The 17792-nt window shown below is 46.1% G+C and overlaps 6 protein-coding genes across 6 annotated transcripts; 3 read left to right on the top strand and 3 right to left on the bottom strand.

Annotated features, from left to right (window-relative positions):
* Positions 1 to 847: 847 nt before the first annotated feature.
* EDB93DRAFT_1263240 (uncharacterized protein) lies at positions 848 to 2700 on the bottom strand (the record flags this gene model as incomplete). The annotated part of the gene is made up of 15 exons (XM_041454203.1): positions 2285 to 2700; positions 2218 to 2227; positions 2151 to 2170; positions 2089 to 2100; positions 1912 to 2008; positions 1829 to 1855; positions 1738 to 1779; positions 1618 to 1674; positions 1573 to 1591; positions 1515 to 1548; positions 1406 to 1460; positions 1244 to 1342; positions 1072 to 1182; positions 968 to 999; positions 848 to 910 (listed from the first exon to the last, which is right to left on the bottom strand). Exons 1-15 carry the CDS (start codon positions 2336 to 2338, stop codon positions 848 to 850), a joined length of 732 nt encoding a protein of 243 aa, XP_041302238.1. The 5' UTR covers positions 2339 to 2700.
* A 366-nt stretch (positions 2701 to 3066) lies between these two features.
* On the bottom strand, positions 3067 to 5221 carry EDB93DRAFT_73643 (uncharacterized protein). Its single transcript, XM_041457275.1, has 15 exons — positions 4922 to 5221; positions 4855 to 4864; positions 4789 to 4808; positions 4707 to 4739; positions 4608 to 4647; positions 4461 to 4489; positions 4372 to 4402; positions 4276 to 4308; positions 4148 to 4224; positions 4039 to 4093; positions 3876 to 3974; positions 3713 to 3823; positions 3609 to 3649; positions 3526 to 3551; positions 3067 to 3459 (listed from the first exon to the last, which is right to left on the bottom strand). Exons 1-15 carry the CDS (start codon positions 4973 to 4975, stop codon positions 3330 to 3332), a joined length of 789 nt encoding a protein of 262 aa, XP_041302237.1. The 5' UTR covers positions 4976 to 5221; the 3' UTR covers positions 3067 to 3329.
* Positions 5222 to 5588: 367 nt separating this feature from the next.
* EDB93DRAFT_1340388 (uncharacterized protein) lies at positions 5589 to 7621 on the top strand. The gene is made up of 12 exons (XM_041455451.1): positions 5589 to 5661; positions 5772 to 5796; positions 5926 to 6036; positions 6093 to 6121; positions 6179 to 6209; positions 6273 to 6433; positions 6488 to 6542; positions 6606 to 6704; positions 6762 to 6872; positions 6938 to 6978; positions 7037 to 7062; positions 7130 to 7621. Exons 1-12 carry the CDS (start codon positions 5608 to 5610, stop codon positions 7266 to 7268), a joined length of 882 nt encoding a protein of 293 aa, XP_041302236.1. The 5' UTR covers positions 5589 to 5607; the 3' UTR covers positions 7269 to 7621.
* A 1469-nt stretch (positions 7622 to 9090) lies between these two features.
* EDB93DRAFT_73016 (uncharacterized protein) lies at positions 9091 to 9770 on the top strand. The gene is made up of 4 exons (XM_041457252.1): positions 9091 to 9227; positions 9292 to 9332; positions 9388 to 9413; positions 9479 to 9770. Exons 1-4 carry the CDS (start codon positions 9122 to 9124, stop codon positions 9615 to 9617), a joined length of 312 nt encoding a protein of 103 aa, XP_041302235.1. The 5' UTR covers positions 9091 to 9121; the 3' UTR covers positions 9618 to 9770.
* A 1124-nt stretch (positions 9771 to 10894) lies between these two features.
* On the top strand, positions 10895 to 12191 carry EDB93DRAFT_1255767 (uncharacterized protein; the record flags this gene model as incomplete). Its single annotated transcript, XM_041453840.1, has 9 exons — positions 10895 to 10958; positions 11015 to 11131; positions 11195 to 11225; positions 11295 to 11464; positions 11528 to 11626; positions 11681 to 11791; positions 11856 to 11896; positions 11954 to 11979; positions 12047 to 12191. The coding sequence occupies 9 exons, from the start codon at positions 10895 to 10897 to the stop codon at positions 12189 to 12191; spliced, it is 804 nt and encodes a 267-aa protein (XP_041302234.1).
* A 3962-nt stretch (positions 12192 to 16153) lies between these two features.
* On the bottom strand, positions 16154 to 17477 carry EDB93DRAFT_1263214 (uncharacterized protein; the record flags this gene model as incomplete). Its single annotated transcript, XM_041454202.1, has 7 exons — positions 17181 to 17477; positions 16884 to 17012; positions 16790 to 16841; positions 16575 to 16765; positions 16478 to 16528; positions 16226 to 16419; positions 16154 to 16169 (listed from the first exon to the last, which is right to left on the bottom strand). Exons 1-7 carry the CDS (start codon positions 17241 to 17243, stop codon positions 16154 to 16156), a joined length of 696 nt encoding a protein of 231 aa, XP_041302233.1. The 5' UTR covers positions 17244 to 17477.
* Positions 17478 to 17792: the final 315 nt, after the last annotated feature.

Below are 17792 nucleotides of genomic sequence, written 5' to 3'. Positions count from 1 at the left end.
AGCATCCCACTGAATCTTCGGATACTGGCCGTAAGCACGGAGTCCAAGGTCTGCACGTAGACCGCAAAAGTACTTACTAGGTGTGTCGCAGGGCAGGCCCAAGGGTGTTATCACCAGATTGTCGGAGGCGACAGCTACACTAGCCATCGCTGCGACTGATACGAGCATGGTGGTAAGTGAGGTGAATATCATCGCTAAAACTTGATGGTGTTCTCTGAGTCAAAACCTACATTGCCTTTTATACAGTAGCGTGGGGACGGCCTATCTGCATGCACATGCATTACTGGATAAACAGATATGCCAGCACTGCTTCGTGACATCATTTCCTTAATAACGAAGGCTCAAAACCATGTGTTGGACGCAGTTAGCGTGTTCGATCTACGATTATGATAATCTATTCAGCAAATTTTCATATCTGCGTGCCCACAGATGAAATACTCAATGCGCGTCAGGCTGACGGGCTACATACAGAGGAGCTATCTCCAGAGAAATAGGTGTGGAAAATTAAACCATGGGGGTGTTAAATAGAACAAAGTCATACGAATGCTCCTCCTGCGACAGACTCATCCTATAAGTTAAGCGCACAATGAACGCTACCAACCCCCCAACCCCGCCAGTCATTTTGTATGGTCCAACCCTCGCTCCATGAATGACACCGAGTAACCCACAGGATAAGACATCATGCCGTAGAATTTATAGATGGTTCGTCGAACATTGAAATATTCATGAGGGCGCTAGAGTCGTGTGCACGTAGGTTCGCATGCCAGAGATGGAGGTGCATATGTGTGGAGAGCACTGCGAGCATTATGAACTGAAAACTATACATGGGTGTACGTTTCCATTATTGTTAGTGGGAATACACAACATGATATGGATATGCGTACTCATACAACATGGCGTGGTAGGAGGACTGGGATGTGCAACATCAACGGCTAGATCATGAAAGGCATTTAGGAGATCCACACACCTGGAGGAGCAACGATGTGAAGACGTTCGTTACTGAGAACACTTTAGGAAAGAGAGCGATCAATAATAATAAAATGGCGCGCATTATTACGAGTGTTAACTCACGAAGACCGCATGCGTAGTAGGATACGTTGTGGTTCACCAGGATAGCGTACAGGTGGCTTTGATTTTCCTGCCAGTTCTGTATGGCGCTTATGAGCGTAAGTATCATGAGTCCTATGGAGAACATCTGTCAGGGCGTGTTTGCACACATACATATATGCTCCTGGTTACCCACCCAGTTCGAACACAGAAAGGAGAAGAAATGGTATGAATAACCAGAAACTGGTCGAACTCTCGTAGCACCCTGTGATTCCTGGGATCGCGCTAGTTGCATCTGTGAAAGTGAATAGAACATTTCAGTGGCCATGGAGTGTCAGAGGGAAAGTGAGACGCGCACATGATGCTGGAGCGGTGGTGGCGAAGGCAATGCCGCTGGAGGCCCCCATAAATATCTGGTTGATGCATCTACCATTAACTCGGGTATAGTGAACGGATTGGAAACTCACGATAAAAGTAAATAGCATGACTGCAAGCAAGATTCTATTTTGGTTCCAGAGCACATACGTTCTGAGGATGAAAAAACCTGAATAAATCACATCAGAAACACACATAGTATGGGGGAACGATAGATACATTCGGAGAAAATGACTACCACGATGCTAAGGCCTGTGAGAAGAAAGTAGCAGCCTTCGGCAAGGACATACATAGATGAATGTACCATGCACATACCTGATTTAATATTTGCCAACACCCGGCATTTCTGGCGAAGTCCTGTGGTGAGCCGTTCGTTCTCATTAAACCTTGACCGCATCACATACACCTGGGGTCTCATTCGGGGCAAAGCTCACTGAAAAACAAGTGTCAATTCATTATCGAGGCGATGTGTGCTGAAGCGGAACGCACGACATAGATCCATGGCGAGAAGGATAAAGGGGAGATATCGTGTGACAATATACAGGCCTTTCATCTTGGCCCAGTGTGATCTAAACAAAAATGTCCACTTTGCACAACATATTGTGGGTATTAAGAACGAGGTGCATCATGGAAGAATTGTATTACCTCTTCATCAAGTGAACATACATAATCATAAATCTGGATAAGCAAGTTCGACAGCGGACTTGAATACATCAGAATAAGCATACCCATAAAGTAGTCATCGATACTGGATTATTGTTAGGACAAATAACTCGAGGTTCAAACAGTACGCACTGTATATGTACTGACAATAGATCGTTTGTGAATTATGGTTCACTTTCATATCAACAAAGAGACATACCTTAGTGAACTGCGAGTTCGTCGCTGCTGCGATATTACCAGTCGAATATTCCATCTGGAGGTTCAAAAATGTGTTTCACACACACCATGAGCCTTCTTAGCTCTTATGAATGATCTGCGAATCGCATCAAGGTGGCGGTGGTATTTTTTGTTTTGATTCCGAAGTAGGGGTCATCAATATGAAACCATTCCAGTTTCAGCTTAGCTTGTTATGGTCGTCACGAGGCATTTCGCCACTAGCTAACCTGGACAGGAAGCGATTTTATAAAAGATAAACTTGAACGTTCAACAGTTCATGAGACAATATTGTTGGGTCTTTCGTCAAACTACATGATAAACGCAAAACGCACCTAATGACTATATACGACTTACGTATGTTACAATTGGGTACCGTTTGGCCAACTGAAACACGAAAATTGATTTGGAAACTCGCCGGGTGTATTGGACCCACTGATTACTATGATGAAGCTTCTGAGACCTGAAACGCCAAGATAGCTTACACAGACCTAAAGGAACTTCCAAGGCTCTAATTTGATAGATCAGCTGCCCTCGATTCGGAGCTAGTACTTGCTAGTAATAGATGGTCGTCGTTTTTCAGGGTCCTTTTTGAGGTGATATCCACAACCTGTTAGTACTATCTTGTATTTGGATGAACGAATATACCGTGAGGCGACTAAAAGGGTCCTTACCTTGGTCCAAAGCAACGGAAGCAGGAATTCTTCGCACTTTGAACAGCATGAATCAACAAACGTGTCGTTTACGATTTTCAAGTAAACAAATATAAACAGTGAATAGACAAATCAAAGAGACCTGCCGTGATCAAATCAAATTCCTCGTAGTATATAAACATCATGTGTAGCAGGAGGAGACCTAGATCATCCTCGATTCTGGCTCTAGCATGATTCTGAATCGGCCGCCGCCGACGGGTGGAAACTACAGATCAAAGCCACAAGTACTCCCACTCATCTATAAGTCAAGCACGTGACGAACTCTACCAAGCCCACATCGCCTCATGAAGGACACCTGATAAGCCACAAGATGAAACATCACGCCGTGACATTTTCAAATGATATGTCGGACATTGGGATATGCATGGAGGAGCTAGAGCCTTGGTTCACCTGCCAGAGATGGAGGTGCATGCACGTGGCGAGGATTGCAAGGATCATGAACTGAAAACTGGAGGTGGGTGTATGTTCCAGGCATTATCAGTAGGAATACGCAGCAGATTGTGGAGATGCATACTCATACAATATGACGTGGTAGGAGGACTGGCGTGCGGAACATCAATGGCTCGATTATAAAAGACACTGTGGAGCTGCACGCACATAGAGGAGCAGCAATATGAAGACATTCGTTACCGAAAACACTTCAGCAAAGAGAATAGTCATGGATGAAGTCGAAAAAATGGCGCGTACGAATGTTGACTCACGAAGACCGCAAGCATAATAGGATATGTTATGCTTCACCAGGACATCGTACGGACAGTTTGAGTTTCTCCGCCAGTCCTGCATGGCACGTATAAGCGTGAGCGCCATGAGTCCTGTGGAGGACACCTGTCAGCACGTGTTGATACATGTGTGCTGATTACCCACCCAGTTGCAACACGGAAAGGAGAAGAAATGGTATGAATAACCAGTAAGTGGTCGAAGTCTGGTAGCACCCTGTGATGCCCGGGATCACGCTAGTTGCATCTGTTAAATCGAATGGAATTTTTGAGTGGTCGTGGAATGCTAGAGAGAAGGTGAGTGCGCATACATGATGCGGTATCAGTGGTGGCAATGGCAATACCGCTAGAAGCGCCGAGAAGAGACTGGTTCATGTATCAATTACTAACCTGGGTATGGTGAGTGGGTTGAGAACTCACGAGAAAGATAGACAGCATGGCTGCGAGCAAGATTATATGATTGTCCCAGAGCACATATGTTCTAAGAATGAAAAACCCTGGATGAATCACATCAGAACCACAAGTATGGTATGGGGAAACGAGAATACATTCGGAGAAAAGGATTAATACTAGGTCAAGACCTGTGAGGGGAAATTAGTAGCTTTTGGCATGAATGTACGTAGACGAATGTACAATGCACGTACCCAGTTCAACATGGTCCAGTGCTCGGCATTTCTGGCGAAGTCATGCAATAAGTCGTTCGATCTTATTAACTCTCCACTGTATCACATACATCTGCGTTGTCATTCGGGGTAAATCCCCCTAAAAAAACAAATGTTAATTCATCATTAGGGCGATGTGTACTGGAGCGGAACGCACTCACTATATAGATCCATGGCGAGAGTGATAAAGGGGAAGTATCGTGTAACAATGTACAGACCTTTCATCTTGGTCCAGCGCGATTGAAGCAGAAATCTCCACTTGACACAACATATTGTAGGTATTGAAACCGAAGTGTATCATGGAACAAGTGTATTACCTCCTCATGAACACAGCATGCATAATCATAGATCTGGATAAGCGGGTTGGACAGCGGACGTGGATGCATCAGAATAACCTACCAAGAACGTAGCCACTGACACTGAACTATGTTAGGACAAAGAACATAGGGTATAGACAGTACGCACTGTGTATATACTGAAGGTACACGAATTGTCAATCATGATTCGCCCTCGTATCGACAAGGAGACACACCTTAGTTGACTGCAAGCTCATCGCTGCTGCAATATCAGCAGTCGAATACTCCATCTAGATATCCAAAAATGTGTTTCGTACACAGTATTCACCTTTTGAGTTTTATGAATGAGCGCACATGGCAGTGCTGGGGATCTAGAGATTTAAACATAGGTTGCTGCGGTCGTGATGGAGCATTTTACCATCATGATTCACCGGATGTACAGGCCTGGCAACGACTTGATAAATATACAGTTGCACTTGGAGTTCGATGTTATGACTAGTAACAGTAAATAACTTTACGGCCGGTGAACAATGTCGAAACTCGGCAAGTGCCGCCTGCGGTGACTTGAGTTGGCTGGGTACCAAATTGTCTTTTTCATCTTTTGACTAGTACACCTCGTGCGCTTACTCTAAGCGCGTTTACAGAAAGGCGACAAATGTATATCTGCATGCCTTGTAATAAAGTATGACTATTTTACTGCCTCAAGCACTGTTGGAGCAGTGCCACTGCCGGTGTATCTTTTATCCAGTGCTCCCCGGTCGTTGGTCACTAATGGTACATCCAGTGTACGGAAAAACATTCCATCTGAGGCCTGTGGCAGCAAGCTAACTTAATTCGAAGTATCCACCGCCACCTTGATGGGCATTTATAAGAGCTAAGAACGCGCATGATGTATGTGTGAAACACATATCTTGACCTCTAGATGGAGTATTCGACTGACGATATCGCAGCAGCGCGGAGCTTGCAGTTCACTACGGTATGTCTCTTTTGTTGGTACGAGGGCGAATCACGATTGACAAGGCATGTACCATCAGTACATACACGGTGCGCACTGTCTGGACTTCATATTATTTGTCCTAACATTAGTTCAGTGTCCATGGCTACATTCTGGGTAGGTTTATTCCTATCTACTCATGCCTGCTGTTGAACCCGCTTATCTAGACCTATGATTATGCATCTTCACTTCATGAAGAGGTAATATCACTTTTTCTATGATACACCTTGGTTTTGATATTCACAGTATGCCGTGTAAAGTATACATTTTTGCTTCGATCGCACTGGACCAGGATAAAAGGCCTGTTTATTGTCACGCGATACCTACCCTTTATCTTTCTCGCCGTGGATCTATATTGTGCGTTCCGTTCCAGCACAGATCGCCCCGATGATAAATCAACACTTGTTTTTCAGTGTACTTTACCCCGGATGAGAACCCAGGTGTATGTGATGCGGTGGAGAGTTATGAGAACGAACAACTTACTCCATGACTTCCCCAGAAATGCCGGGTGTTGGATAATGTTCGATCAGGTACGTGCATAGTACATTCATGTATGCACATCCTTGCTGAAGGCTACTACTTTCCTCTCACAGGTCTTGGCATAGTATTAATCACTCTCTCCGAATGTATCTCTCGTCCCCCTGGTATTATACGTGTTTTTGATCTGATTCCTCCAGATTTTTTTGCTCTCAGAACATATGTGCTCTGGAACAAAAATAGAACCGTGCGCGCAACCATTGCGTGCACCTCTATCGTGAGTTTTCAATCCACTCACTATACCCAAGCTTATGGTAGATGCATCAACCAGGCTATTATCGTAGCATCCTTCAGCTTTCTTTTCACCACTAGCGATTCTGCATCATGTACTCGCGCTCACATTCCGTCCAAGTTCCATGACCTCTAAAATATTCTGTTCGCTTTCGCAGATGTGACTAGTGCGATCCCGCGCATCACAGGGTGCTACCTAAGTGCAAGTCGTTACCAGCTCTCCATACCATATCTTCTTTTTTCCGTGTTCACACTGGGTGGGTAATCAGGAGCATATATATGCACAAACACGCCCTGACAGGTTCTCTCCCTAGAACTCATGATACTCACACTCATACGCGCCGTACAGGACTGGCGAAAAAACTCAGGTCGTCTGTACACTGTTCTGGTGAAGCATAACATATTCTATTATGCATGCGGTTTTCGTGAGTCGACACTCGTACGTGCTGTTGTTTTCCGTACTCACCCATGATCATTCTATTTCCCGAAGTGTTGTCGACAATGAACGTTTTCATGTCGTTGTTCCTCCAGGTGCGCTAATTTGTTAAATGCTTTTTTGTGATCGAGCCGTTGATGGTCTGCGCCCCAGTACTCCTATCAGACCATTTTGTATGAGTACGCACCTCCACATTCTGCTGGCGTATTCCTACTCACAAAATCTGAAACGTGCATCCACGTACAGTTTTCAGTACTTGATGCTTCCAATCCTTGCCACGCGCATGCACCTCCATTTCTGGAAGGTGGACCAACATGCACACGACTCCGGCACTGTCGTGAGCATTCCAATGTCCGATATGTCATTTGCAAATTTCACGGCGTGATGTCTCATCTTGTGGCTTATTTTTGGTGTCGTTTGTGGAGCAAACTTAAACCGTACAAGATCAGTGATGGGGTTGGGATTAGTGGAGGTTGTTACGTGCCTAACATGGGATGGGTCTGTTGCAGGGTGGGAGGAGCATTTGGATGGCCCTGGTCTATTCGACACCTGTAGTTTCTACTATTAAGCAGCAGTGGATTCACTGGGATCCAGAATTTGACCAACGTTGTAGCAAGCTCCACAAACGTTCTTGTTATGATATCTAAAACCACCTACTGCCGAGAAATGTCTTACTCAACTGGGACTCAGGCTAGGTTGAATATATCTCGCACGGATCTTTCCGACTCGGAGTCCATGGTATTCGTGTCCACGGTATTCGTTCAGAAGAGTACATTACCTGAATGGCGACACCTCCGGAAAGTGGTGTTAACTTTGTCACCGCTTTCTGTTGCACAAGCTTCACCGTGACCTGTATCTTCAAACCGGTATCTCAATAAATAGGCTTTACTGACGGCCGCACAGCAGGAAGCGCATCTGAAAGGTCCGATGGAGTCACTCGCCTAAGTCGCAGCTAACTTACTATCCTAGTAACTACTACTAAGTATAATTTACATCGCCACCTTGGTGGGTGTTCATAAGAGCTACGACTCGGAAGGTACACAATGTATGTGTGAAACACATACCTTGACCTCAGGATGGAGTATTCTACTGAGGATATCGCAGCAGCGATGAGCTTGCAGTTCACTACGGTCTGTCTCCTTTCAAGTTGATATCAGGATGAATCACAATTGACAAATCACGCACCATCAGTACATACATCGTGCGTACTGTTTGAATCTTATATTATTTGTCCTAATATTAGTTCAGTGTCCATGGCTGCATTCTGGGTAGGCTTATTCCTGTCTACCTATGTCCACTGTTGAACTCGCTTATCCAGACCTATGATTATGCATGTTCACTTCATGAAGAGGTAATACACTTGTTCCATCCATAATACACCTCGTTCTCAATACCCACAATATGTTGTTCAAAGTGGACCTTTTTGCTTCGATCACGTTGGACCATGATGAAAGGTCTGTACATTGCTACACGGTATCTCCCCTTTATCATTCTCGCCACATATCTATGTAGTGCGTTCCGCTCTAGCACACATCGCTCCAATGATGAATTAACATTTATTTTACAGGAGGATTTATGCCGTATGAGAACACAGGTGTATGTGATGCAGTGGAGAGTTATGAGAGCGAACAACTTACTGCATGACTTCTGCAGATATGCCGAGTATTGGAAAATATTCATTCAGGTACGTGCATGATACATTTATGTATGCACATCCTTGCTGAAGGCTACTATTTTCTTCCCACAGGTCTTGGCATGGTATTAATCAATTCCTCCGAATGTATATCTCATCCCACCGTATCATGTGTGTTCCTGATCTACTTCGTCCAGTTTTTTTTATCCTCGGAACATATGTGCTTTGGGAACAAAATAGAATCTTGCTTGCAGCTATGCTGTGCTCCTTTTTCGTGAGTTCCTAATCCACTCACTATACCCAAGCTAGTGATAGATACATTGGCCAGACGTTTCTCGTGGCATCATTCAGTATTGTCTTCGCCACTGGCATCTCTGCATCATGTACTTGCTCTCCCTTCCCTCTGGCGTTCCAAGAACACTGAAGTATCCTGTTCACCTTCATAGATGCGATTAGCGTGATCCCAGGAATCACCGGATGTTACCAGAGTTCGACAACTTTCCGGTACTTTATAGCATTTCTTCTCCTTTCTATGTTCGAAAAATAGGTAATCAGGAGCATATATATTCACACGCACGCGCTGACAGGTGTTCTCTCAAGGACTCATGGTACTCACGCTCATACGTGCCTTACAGGACTGGCGAATAAACTCAGGCCATCTGTATGTTGTCCTGGTGAAGCACAACATATCATATTATGCATTCAGTTTTCGTAAGTCAATACTTGTACGCGCTATTTTTTCCGTACTCATTCATGATCATTGTCTTTCCTGAAGTATTGTCAGCAACGAACATTTTCACATCGATGTTCTTCCTGGTGCGCTAATCCTTAGATGTCTTTACGATCAAGCTGTTGATGTTCTGCGTCCCAGTACTCCTACCAGATCATTTTGCATGAGTATGCGCCTCCACATCTTGCTGTGCATTCATATTAACAATACCCAAACGTGCATTCGTGTATAGTTTCCAGTTCGTGATGCTTCCAATCCTTGCCACCCGCATGCACCTCCATCTCTGGCAGGTGAACCAACATGCGCACGACTCTGGCACCCTCGTGAGCATCCCAATGTCCGATATGTCATTTGCAGATTTCACGGCATGATGTCTTATCACGTGGCTTATTTGGTGTCGGTTCAAGCTCAATTTCATCCTGTATTGGCCAACCGCACGGTGCTTATGAAACAGATATTGACGATGACGCAGCTCTGGCTTTGCCAAGTATATCTCGTATGGCTCTTTCCGACTCCAATGAACTGACGTCAGTAGATCATGAGCATATCACCTGAACGCGGAACCGAAATCTCTCCGGGAAGCGGTGTTAACTTTGTCACCGCTTTCCATTGCACAAGCTAGAGCTATAATGGTTTTACTACATGCTGGAGATCCGTACAATAGTAGGCCCTTCGGTGGTCGGACACCCAGTCAGTGGAAAGCCTCCAGGTGTAATCATGGCCACTCGACTGCTTCCCGAAGTTTTTGTGTTTATGTGCGCTTGCCCGGCCATATATTACTAAAACCGAACGGGCGGTGTCTCAATAAACAAGGAGCACATTGCGGACGGCCGCACAGCAGGAAGCGCCGATCTGAAAGGTCCGATGGAATTTTAGGGTTATCGTTGCGGCTACCGGGTCAGCATTGGAGCCGGTGTAATGTGTCATCCAACCTGAATGCAAACTTGAACGTTTGAACGATAACTCGAATGCCGAGTGGTCAAACTATTGCTTACTAATCAAGCGGTAGACGGGAGCGGCGTTGAATGTGAATGCCAAGGACTATTAATGAAACTGCCTCAAGCATCTTTGCAGTGTTACTGTACATGTATCTCCGGGGAGCGGCTGTTTGTACATCTTGGTCCAGTGAACGGTAAAACATTAATCCATCCGAGCCTGTCACGGCAAGCTAACTTACTATCCTAGCAACTAAGTATTGAATTTACATCGCCACCTTGGTGGGTGTTCATAAGAGCTACGAAGGTCCATGATGTATGTGTGAAACACATCTTGACCTCAAAATGGAGTATTCTGCTGAGGATATCACAGCAGCGATGAGCTTGCAGTTCTCTGCGGTCTGTCTTCTTTGTTGATATCAGGGTGGATCACAAATTGACAAGTCACGTACCATCAGTACATACACCGTGCGTACTGTCTGAACCTCGTATTCTTTGCCCTAATATTAGTTCAGTGTCCATAGCTACATTCTGGGTGGGCTTACTTATTCCTATCCATCATGTCTGCTATTGATTTCGCTTATCCAGACCTATGATTATGCATGTTCACTTCATGAAGAGGTAATTCACCTGTTCCATAATACACTTCGATTTTGATACCGACAATATGCTGTGCAAAGTGGACATATTTGCTTCGAGCGCACCGGAGCAAGATGAAAGGCCTGTTTATCGTCACACGATACCTACCCTTCATCTTTCTCGTCGCAGATCTATATAGTTCGTCCCGTTTCATCACACGTCTTCCCGATGATGAATTAACACTCGTTTTTCAGTGTACTTTATCCCGGATGAGAACCCAGGTGTATGTGATGCGGTGGAGAGTTATGAGAACGACAAACTTACTGCATTGTTTCCCCAGAAATGCCGGGTGTTGGAAAATATTCAAGCAGGTACGTGCATGGTACATTCATGCATGCAGATCCTTGCTGAAGGCTACTATTTTTTTCTTGCAGGTCTTGCCATAGTATTATTCACTTTTTCTGAGTGTATCTCTCGTCCCCCCTGTATTATGTGTGTTTCTGATCTAATTCATCCAGATTTTTTTATCCTTAGGACAATTGTGCTTTGGAATAACAATAGAATTTTGCGTGCAGCCACGGTGTGCGCCTCTATCGTGAGTTCCCAGTCCACTCACTATACCCAAGCTAATGGGAGATGCATCAGCCAGACTGTTCTCGTAGCATCCCTCTGCACTGTCTTCACCACTGACATCCCTTCAGCATGTACTCGGTCTCACATTGCCTCTGAGTTCCACGAGCTCTAAAATATTCTGTTCACTTTCGCAGATGAGACTAGCGCGATCCAGGGCATCTCAGGGTGCTACCAAAGTGCAAGTCGTTACCAACTCTCCATACCATATCTTCTCCTTTCCGTATTCGCACTGGGTAGGTCGATAGCATATAGGTGTACAAACACGCACTGACGCATGTTTTGCCCAGGGCTCATGATACTCACGCTCATACGCGCCCTGCAGGACTGGCGGATAAACTCAGGCCGGCTGTACGTTACCCTGGTAAAGCATAACATATCCTATTATGCATGTGCTTTTCGTGAGTCAACACTCGTACGCGCGATTTTTTACATACTTATCCATGATGATTCTCTTTCCCGAAGTGTTGTCGGCAACGAACGTTATCACATCGCTGTTCCTCCAGGTGCGCTAGTCTGTTAAATGCCTTTTACGATCGAACCGTTGATGTTCTGCGCCCCAGTACTCCTACCAGATCATCTTGTATGAGTATGCACCTCCATATCCTACTGGCGTCTTCTAACTAATAATACCCGAAACGTGCATCTACGTATAGTCTCCAGTTCGTGATGCTTCCAATCCTTGCCACCCGCATGCACCTCCATCTCTGGCAGGTAGACCAACATGCACGCAATTCTGGGACCATCACGAGCATTCCATTGTCCGATATGTCATTTGTAGATTTCACCAATGATGTCTGACTGGTGGGGTGGGATTAGTAGAGTTTGGTACGTGCTCAACATTTAGAATTTGTCTGTCGCAGGGTGAGGAGCATTTGGATGGCCTTGGTCTATTCGGCACCTGTAGTTGAGCAGCCAGATAGTAATGAACAATTTTATGGTACATGTCTACTAATGCACACCAAGCTCCACTAATTCAGGAAACGTCCTTGTTATGATAGGATGATATCTAGCACTTATACTGCCGACAAATATGTCTTACTCGACCGGGTTGTGGTTTGTAAATGAAAGACAACTTGTAAGTATTTCGATGTCAGAATTCAGGCTGGGGTAGTCATCCGTGAACACAATATTTCTCAGAAGATGTGAAAAAGTACACCTTTTGCGTGAGACTGGTTTTCATCTTAGAGTGTGGAAACAGTATTTATACGGTAAGTATTCAACGTTTAACATCTGCATAAATTTGACGGCGCAAGCACGTCTCTTATGAGTTTAGATTTTGGTACGTGCTCTCACAATCAGGAGCAACATTTGAGTTTCACCCAGTCTGCCTTTCAGCGCATTGCTCAGTCGCGTCATACAGTCGTACAACCGTAAATACTAAATTCAGGCTTGGCGCTAGGTATAAAATTGACAACGAATCGAATGGTACATTCTATATTGCAGAAATGAAATCATCATTACGTGGAGCTAGCAGGATTTGATGTTAGCAACTGCGAAGATGGATGGTATAGACTAAGAACTCACACGTCTCGGCAATTCGACCAGCGTGTCCCATGTGCCATACAGCTCAAATCGAGCTCGACGCCTCCTCTCGGAATCACCATTGCAGTGTCAGGGAAATAAAATGGGTATCGGGAAGCCGGAGGTACCCAAAAAAGCAGCTGATGATTGGGTCACATCATCCATCCATTAGCTTGCAGTAAGAAAGGGGTCGGACTAGAATCACGATGAGAGGCGAGTTCGAGCAAGTCAGCAGGGTTGAGCAGAGCATGTTCCAGGTTGGAAGAGAAGGAAATGGTGCGGTCATGACAAGTGTTGGTTAGCACGATACGAGTGTCTTGGACAGGAGGTGCGGTGCTTTGAGGCAGCGAAAATGCGGAGGGATCTGGCTCTCTGGACTGGGGGGGCCGCTGCACTTTCATTGTACTCCACAGTCGCACAGTGTTATCCCAAGAACCAGAGGCGATGCAACTACCATCCGGTGAAAACGAGACTGACAAAACCAATCTAGTGTGTCCCTTCAAGGGCTGACCCAATGGCTCTCTCGTCGTTGCATCCCACAGCCGCACAGTCTTATCCTCCGAACCAGATGCGATGCGAGTACCATCCGGTGAGAACGAGACTGACCAAACCTCTCCAGCATGCCCCTTCAAGCGCTCACCCAATGGCTGTCCTGTCGCTGCATCCCACACCCGCACAGTCTGATCCCACGAACCAGACGCGATGCGAGTACCATCTGGTGAGAACGAGACTGACGAAAACCCCTATGGTGTGCCCCTCCAAGGGCTCACCCAATTGCTGTCCTGTCGCTGTATCCCACATCCGCACAGTTTTATCCTTCGAACCAGACGCAATGCGAGAACCATCCGGTGAGAACGAGACTGACAAAATTGATCCAGTGTGCCCCTTCAAGGGCTGACCCAGCGGCTCTCCCGCTGTTGCATCCCACAACAGCAGTGTTATCCCATGAACCAGACGCGATGCGAGTACCATCCGATGAGGATGAGACTGACGAAACCCAAATCCGCAGTCTTATCCCATGAACCAGACGCGACGCGAGTGCTATCCGGTGAGAACGAGATTGACGAGACTGATCCAGTGTGCCCCTTCAAGGGCTGACTCAATGGCTGTCCTGTCGCTGCACCCCACAGCCGTACAGTCTTATCATACGAACCAGATGTGATGCGTGTACCATCCGGTGAGAATGAGACTGATTGAACCCCTCCAGTGTGCCCACTGATTACGGTCTGAACAACCGTCCAGTTCAAATTGCGGCCAGATGCCAGCCGAAGGTTATTTGTAAACCTTGCCGTAAATTTGGTAGCCATGGTGGAGTTGACGGGCGAGAATGGGAGCGCTGATAGATTCAGGTGCGGGGTGCTGTGCAAAATCATGCTGCCAAAAACTTGAATGAATCTTTGTACATCCATTGTGGTGGAGCACAAGTCTTCGTATCCAGAATGGCCCTGTATGTATTTATGAGCTATTCGTCTGACACTGCCTCGTAGGCATGTGCTCACCTTCAGCCACTTGGCAACAAGTGGAAGCCCGATAATTGCACCTCTAATTGCATCGGTAAGTCCGAGTGCTTCAACCCAGAACAGCAGTCTCTCGTCGTCGAAGAGTGACCTTATTTCCTTCGCGAGCTCATCGTCGAAGTCTGTTGTCTGAACATGTGTAGCCCAGTATCGACAGGAGTAGGAGAGATGTAGGGGAATGCATGTTTTGACTCATTGAGGCAGCTCCGTGTCTCGAGAATTAGGGAGGTACGACGACTTTAAATCACAGATATTGAAGCGAAGGCCACGTTCCATCAATCGTAGTAACGCAAATGCAAGGTCGTCTTGTTGCACCTTCGTAACCTGAACGAAAAAGTCTCCGCTGGATGATTTGTCTGTGAGAAACTCTTGAAAGGATGCGTGAAGAGGTCTGACTGGAATCTGTGAGTCCGTAGTGCCACTGAGGAGGGATCCCATATGTTGTATGATGTCCACTTGATAATGTTTGTTGTGGTTTGGAAAACAGTGCCGCATAGCAATGAGGGAATCAATAGGGAGAGGTTCAGCCATGCCGAGTATTTGTCCCATCACGGAACGAAACTCTGCCAATGCTTCCTGGTATTCGACATCGCCATACCGATCTCGTGGCCAGATATCCGCCAAAATAAGCCGATACATATCATACAGCTTGTTTGTCCACTTCCCAGGATCGCGGTACACGACAATATCAAAGCGAGACCTTCGGTTTATGCCAGGAAGGTCTTCCTTGATGTATTCGCATGCAAGACGTGCCCACTCAAAAAGTCCATCAGATTTCGCAGCGAGGTTTGCAAACTCTTGGCGCCCAAAACACGGTAGGCCTTGTAGCTTGTCAGATACAAAAGCACGGATGTCGTGCTCTGCTACCTCTGCTGGAATCTTGTCCATGGACAACCGTAGAATATGATCAGCACCTTCGAATTCCTTTTCGATATCATGAAGTGGGTGAGAGGTGACGAGAATCCGAAAGTTGGAAGGGAGTTCAGTGATTTGGGGAAGTCCTTTGTCCTGAAGTTTACCGGCAAGTATGCGGAGAAGGTCCCGCCGCGTCTCCACTCCGCCGTTCTCGTCTAGCGCTTCGATCAAAATCAAGACAGGCCCTACACTTGACGCAGAGAACTTCTTTAGCGGTTCCATGAGAAGTTTGCGCCACTGCTGGATGATGTCTGTCGTATTCCTGAGCGAGTTTGCATTCTTGACTGCATCCGCTAACACTCGTTTCATGCCCGGATCACGATCAGCAAGATCGCGCGTAATGGTGGAGAAGATCTTTTCGTGGCGACGGTCTGCTTCTCTCCGCCGATCGAAACAGAAACAAGAACCAAGGCCTCCCGTTTCGTCGAACCAATTGGCAATCGTGTGGGCGATGGCCGATTTGCCCGTGCCTGCAGGACCAGACAGCCACAAGACACGTTTAGCAGCATCTCCGCTGCTGTTGATCCAGTCTGTGATCTGAGAAAGAATGTCCGTGCGAGTGCCTGATAGACATTGCTTCGCAGTATCTAGTCCCGCACCCCCTGCATAAGCCATGCCGCTGAGATCAAGTGTTTCACCTTTAAGGGTATGAGTAGATGTAAAGTCAGAGGCACATGTAAATCCTTACCCGCAAACTGGACAAATATAGCTACCTCCCGATGAGTTTGATCCCGAAATCGCTGCATAAGCCCCTCCAAGGCTTTGTTGTATCGTGTGATGATATCATCCGTTTCTGCGACAACGTTTTTACCAACTCTCCTCCCTATTATCATAGTAAGGATAAGATTCATGTACGAATGCAATAGTCCGACAACTCACAGAAGCTCTTCGTCTGAGTACTCCCTGATGAAACGGGCACACTCGAGAGTTTGTTGAGCAATCTTTCCGATGATATCATGCATCGATTCAACCTTGGAAAGATTATCGTCTTGAGTGATAAAGCCATAAACTTCATCTAATTTTTGGAGAAGGCGATCTACTGATTCGTCGCGCTCTGCTTGAGAAAGAATTATCTGAATAGAACCATGACTTCTGAGTGGAAGGCAGATCTCTGGGGAACATAGAACGTACTTTGGCTGCAGCAGATAGTACGCCCAACGCCATCTTTGCGTATGGATGCACCTATAACTTGATTAGTTCACTAACAACTAAGGAGAACAGCTCATACATTTGCAATATTTTCAATTGCAGCGTCGAAAAGTTTCAGGGGTTGGAGGTAATTGGTCTGAAAATCGTCTGCGGCATTGTTGACGGCGGATATCACAAAGTGCGCAGGTCTCCAGAGTGTTTTCATGTGTTCTGAAGCCTCGTGGGCACCCTGAAGTTCAGCATCAACTGATTTGGGACCAGAAGTTTCCTCTGTCCAGAAGGGATGTCAAGAACCTGCGCGACTAACATGGGAGAATGTGCCAGTTGTGAAGTATCCTGGGCGCCTCTGATATAAAACTGAAATGTGATTATGATTGTGAGCGCCTACCGCAATAGTCTGATTCGAGGAAACACCAGGTTGAAGGTTGACACTCTGAGTCGCAGGAGTGCGGTCGCGGGAACGCTTGGAGCGCTTCTGCACAACATCAGCCACATTCAGAATCCGGAACCTAGCAGTCTAATTACAGGAAGTTTCTTGGTGATGCCTAAATTTGCAAATTTTTGAATAGCCCGCGGCCCGGACTCGACTATGGGGTTGGCTCTGGAGGAAGAAAATGGCAGAGGGAGGCAGCGATGAATTTCATGAGCGCTCATCCACAATAACCAAGCCCTTGAGACTACATACTGAGCTTTCACGAATGGTTGCTTCGCACGTTTCCGGAGGATCTGGCCTATTGTCTTCACTCATCACGGCGAGTGGTCGATCACTGTGAGCGAAATGGGGATGCAAGAAGTGGGAGAATAGGCTTGTTGCCAAAGGAATAAGGGAGCATAGCTTTGAAGGGACTTGAGCGCCATAAACCTATCACTATGTTAATCAAAACGAATAGTCATAGCGGATTGATTCATGACAAGCAATTTAATTATGCGCTCCACGTTCAGAATGCCAGTTGAGAGCAGGTAAGTGGTACTAACATAGTAACATCAATTGCATTTATATGTGCAGTATGCGCTGATGCCGAAGAGAGATAATTGAATTCGATAGTTGGCAAAATGTGTCAATTACATCCGATAATCAACATTCTACGCGAAAATTCACAAATTAATCTACGCAGCCTGAAGGTGGGATGTGCCTAAATCATCTAAATGTGCTACACTCGAGTCGCATGTAGCACGAAACACGAAGACGAGATAGAAGCGCTCTCCCCAGGGAATGAGGCATCGCCAAAGGTGGGATGAGTCTTTGAAGAGCCAATTTGACTGGGAGGAAAAAATTATGACCCTGACATCGGAAGGC

This window comes from Suillus bovinus, assembly GCF_016758785.1.
Source record: "Suillus bovinus strain UH-Sbo-P2 chromosome Unknown EDB93scaffold_101, whole genome shotgun sequence".
Classification (NCBI taxonomy): domain Eukaryota; kingdom Fungi; phylum Basidiomycota; class Agaricomycetes; order Boletales; family Suillaceae; genus Suillus; species Suillus bovinus.
Note: the sequence above shows the minus strand (reverse complement) of the source record. Positions and strands in the feature narration are given on the sequence as shown.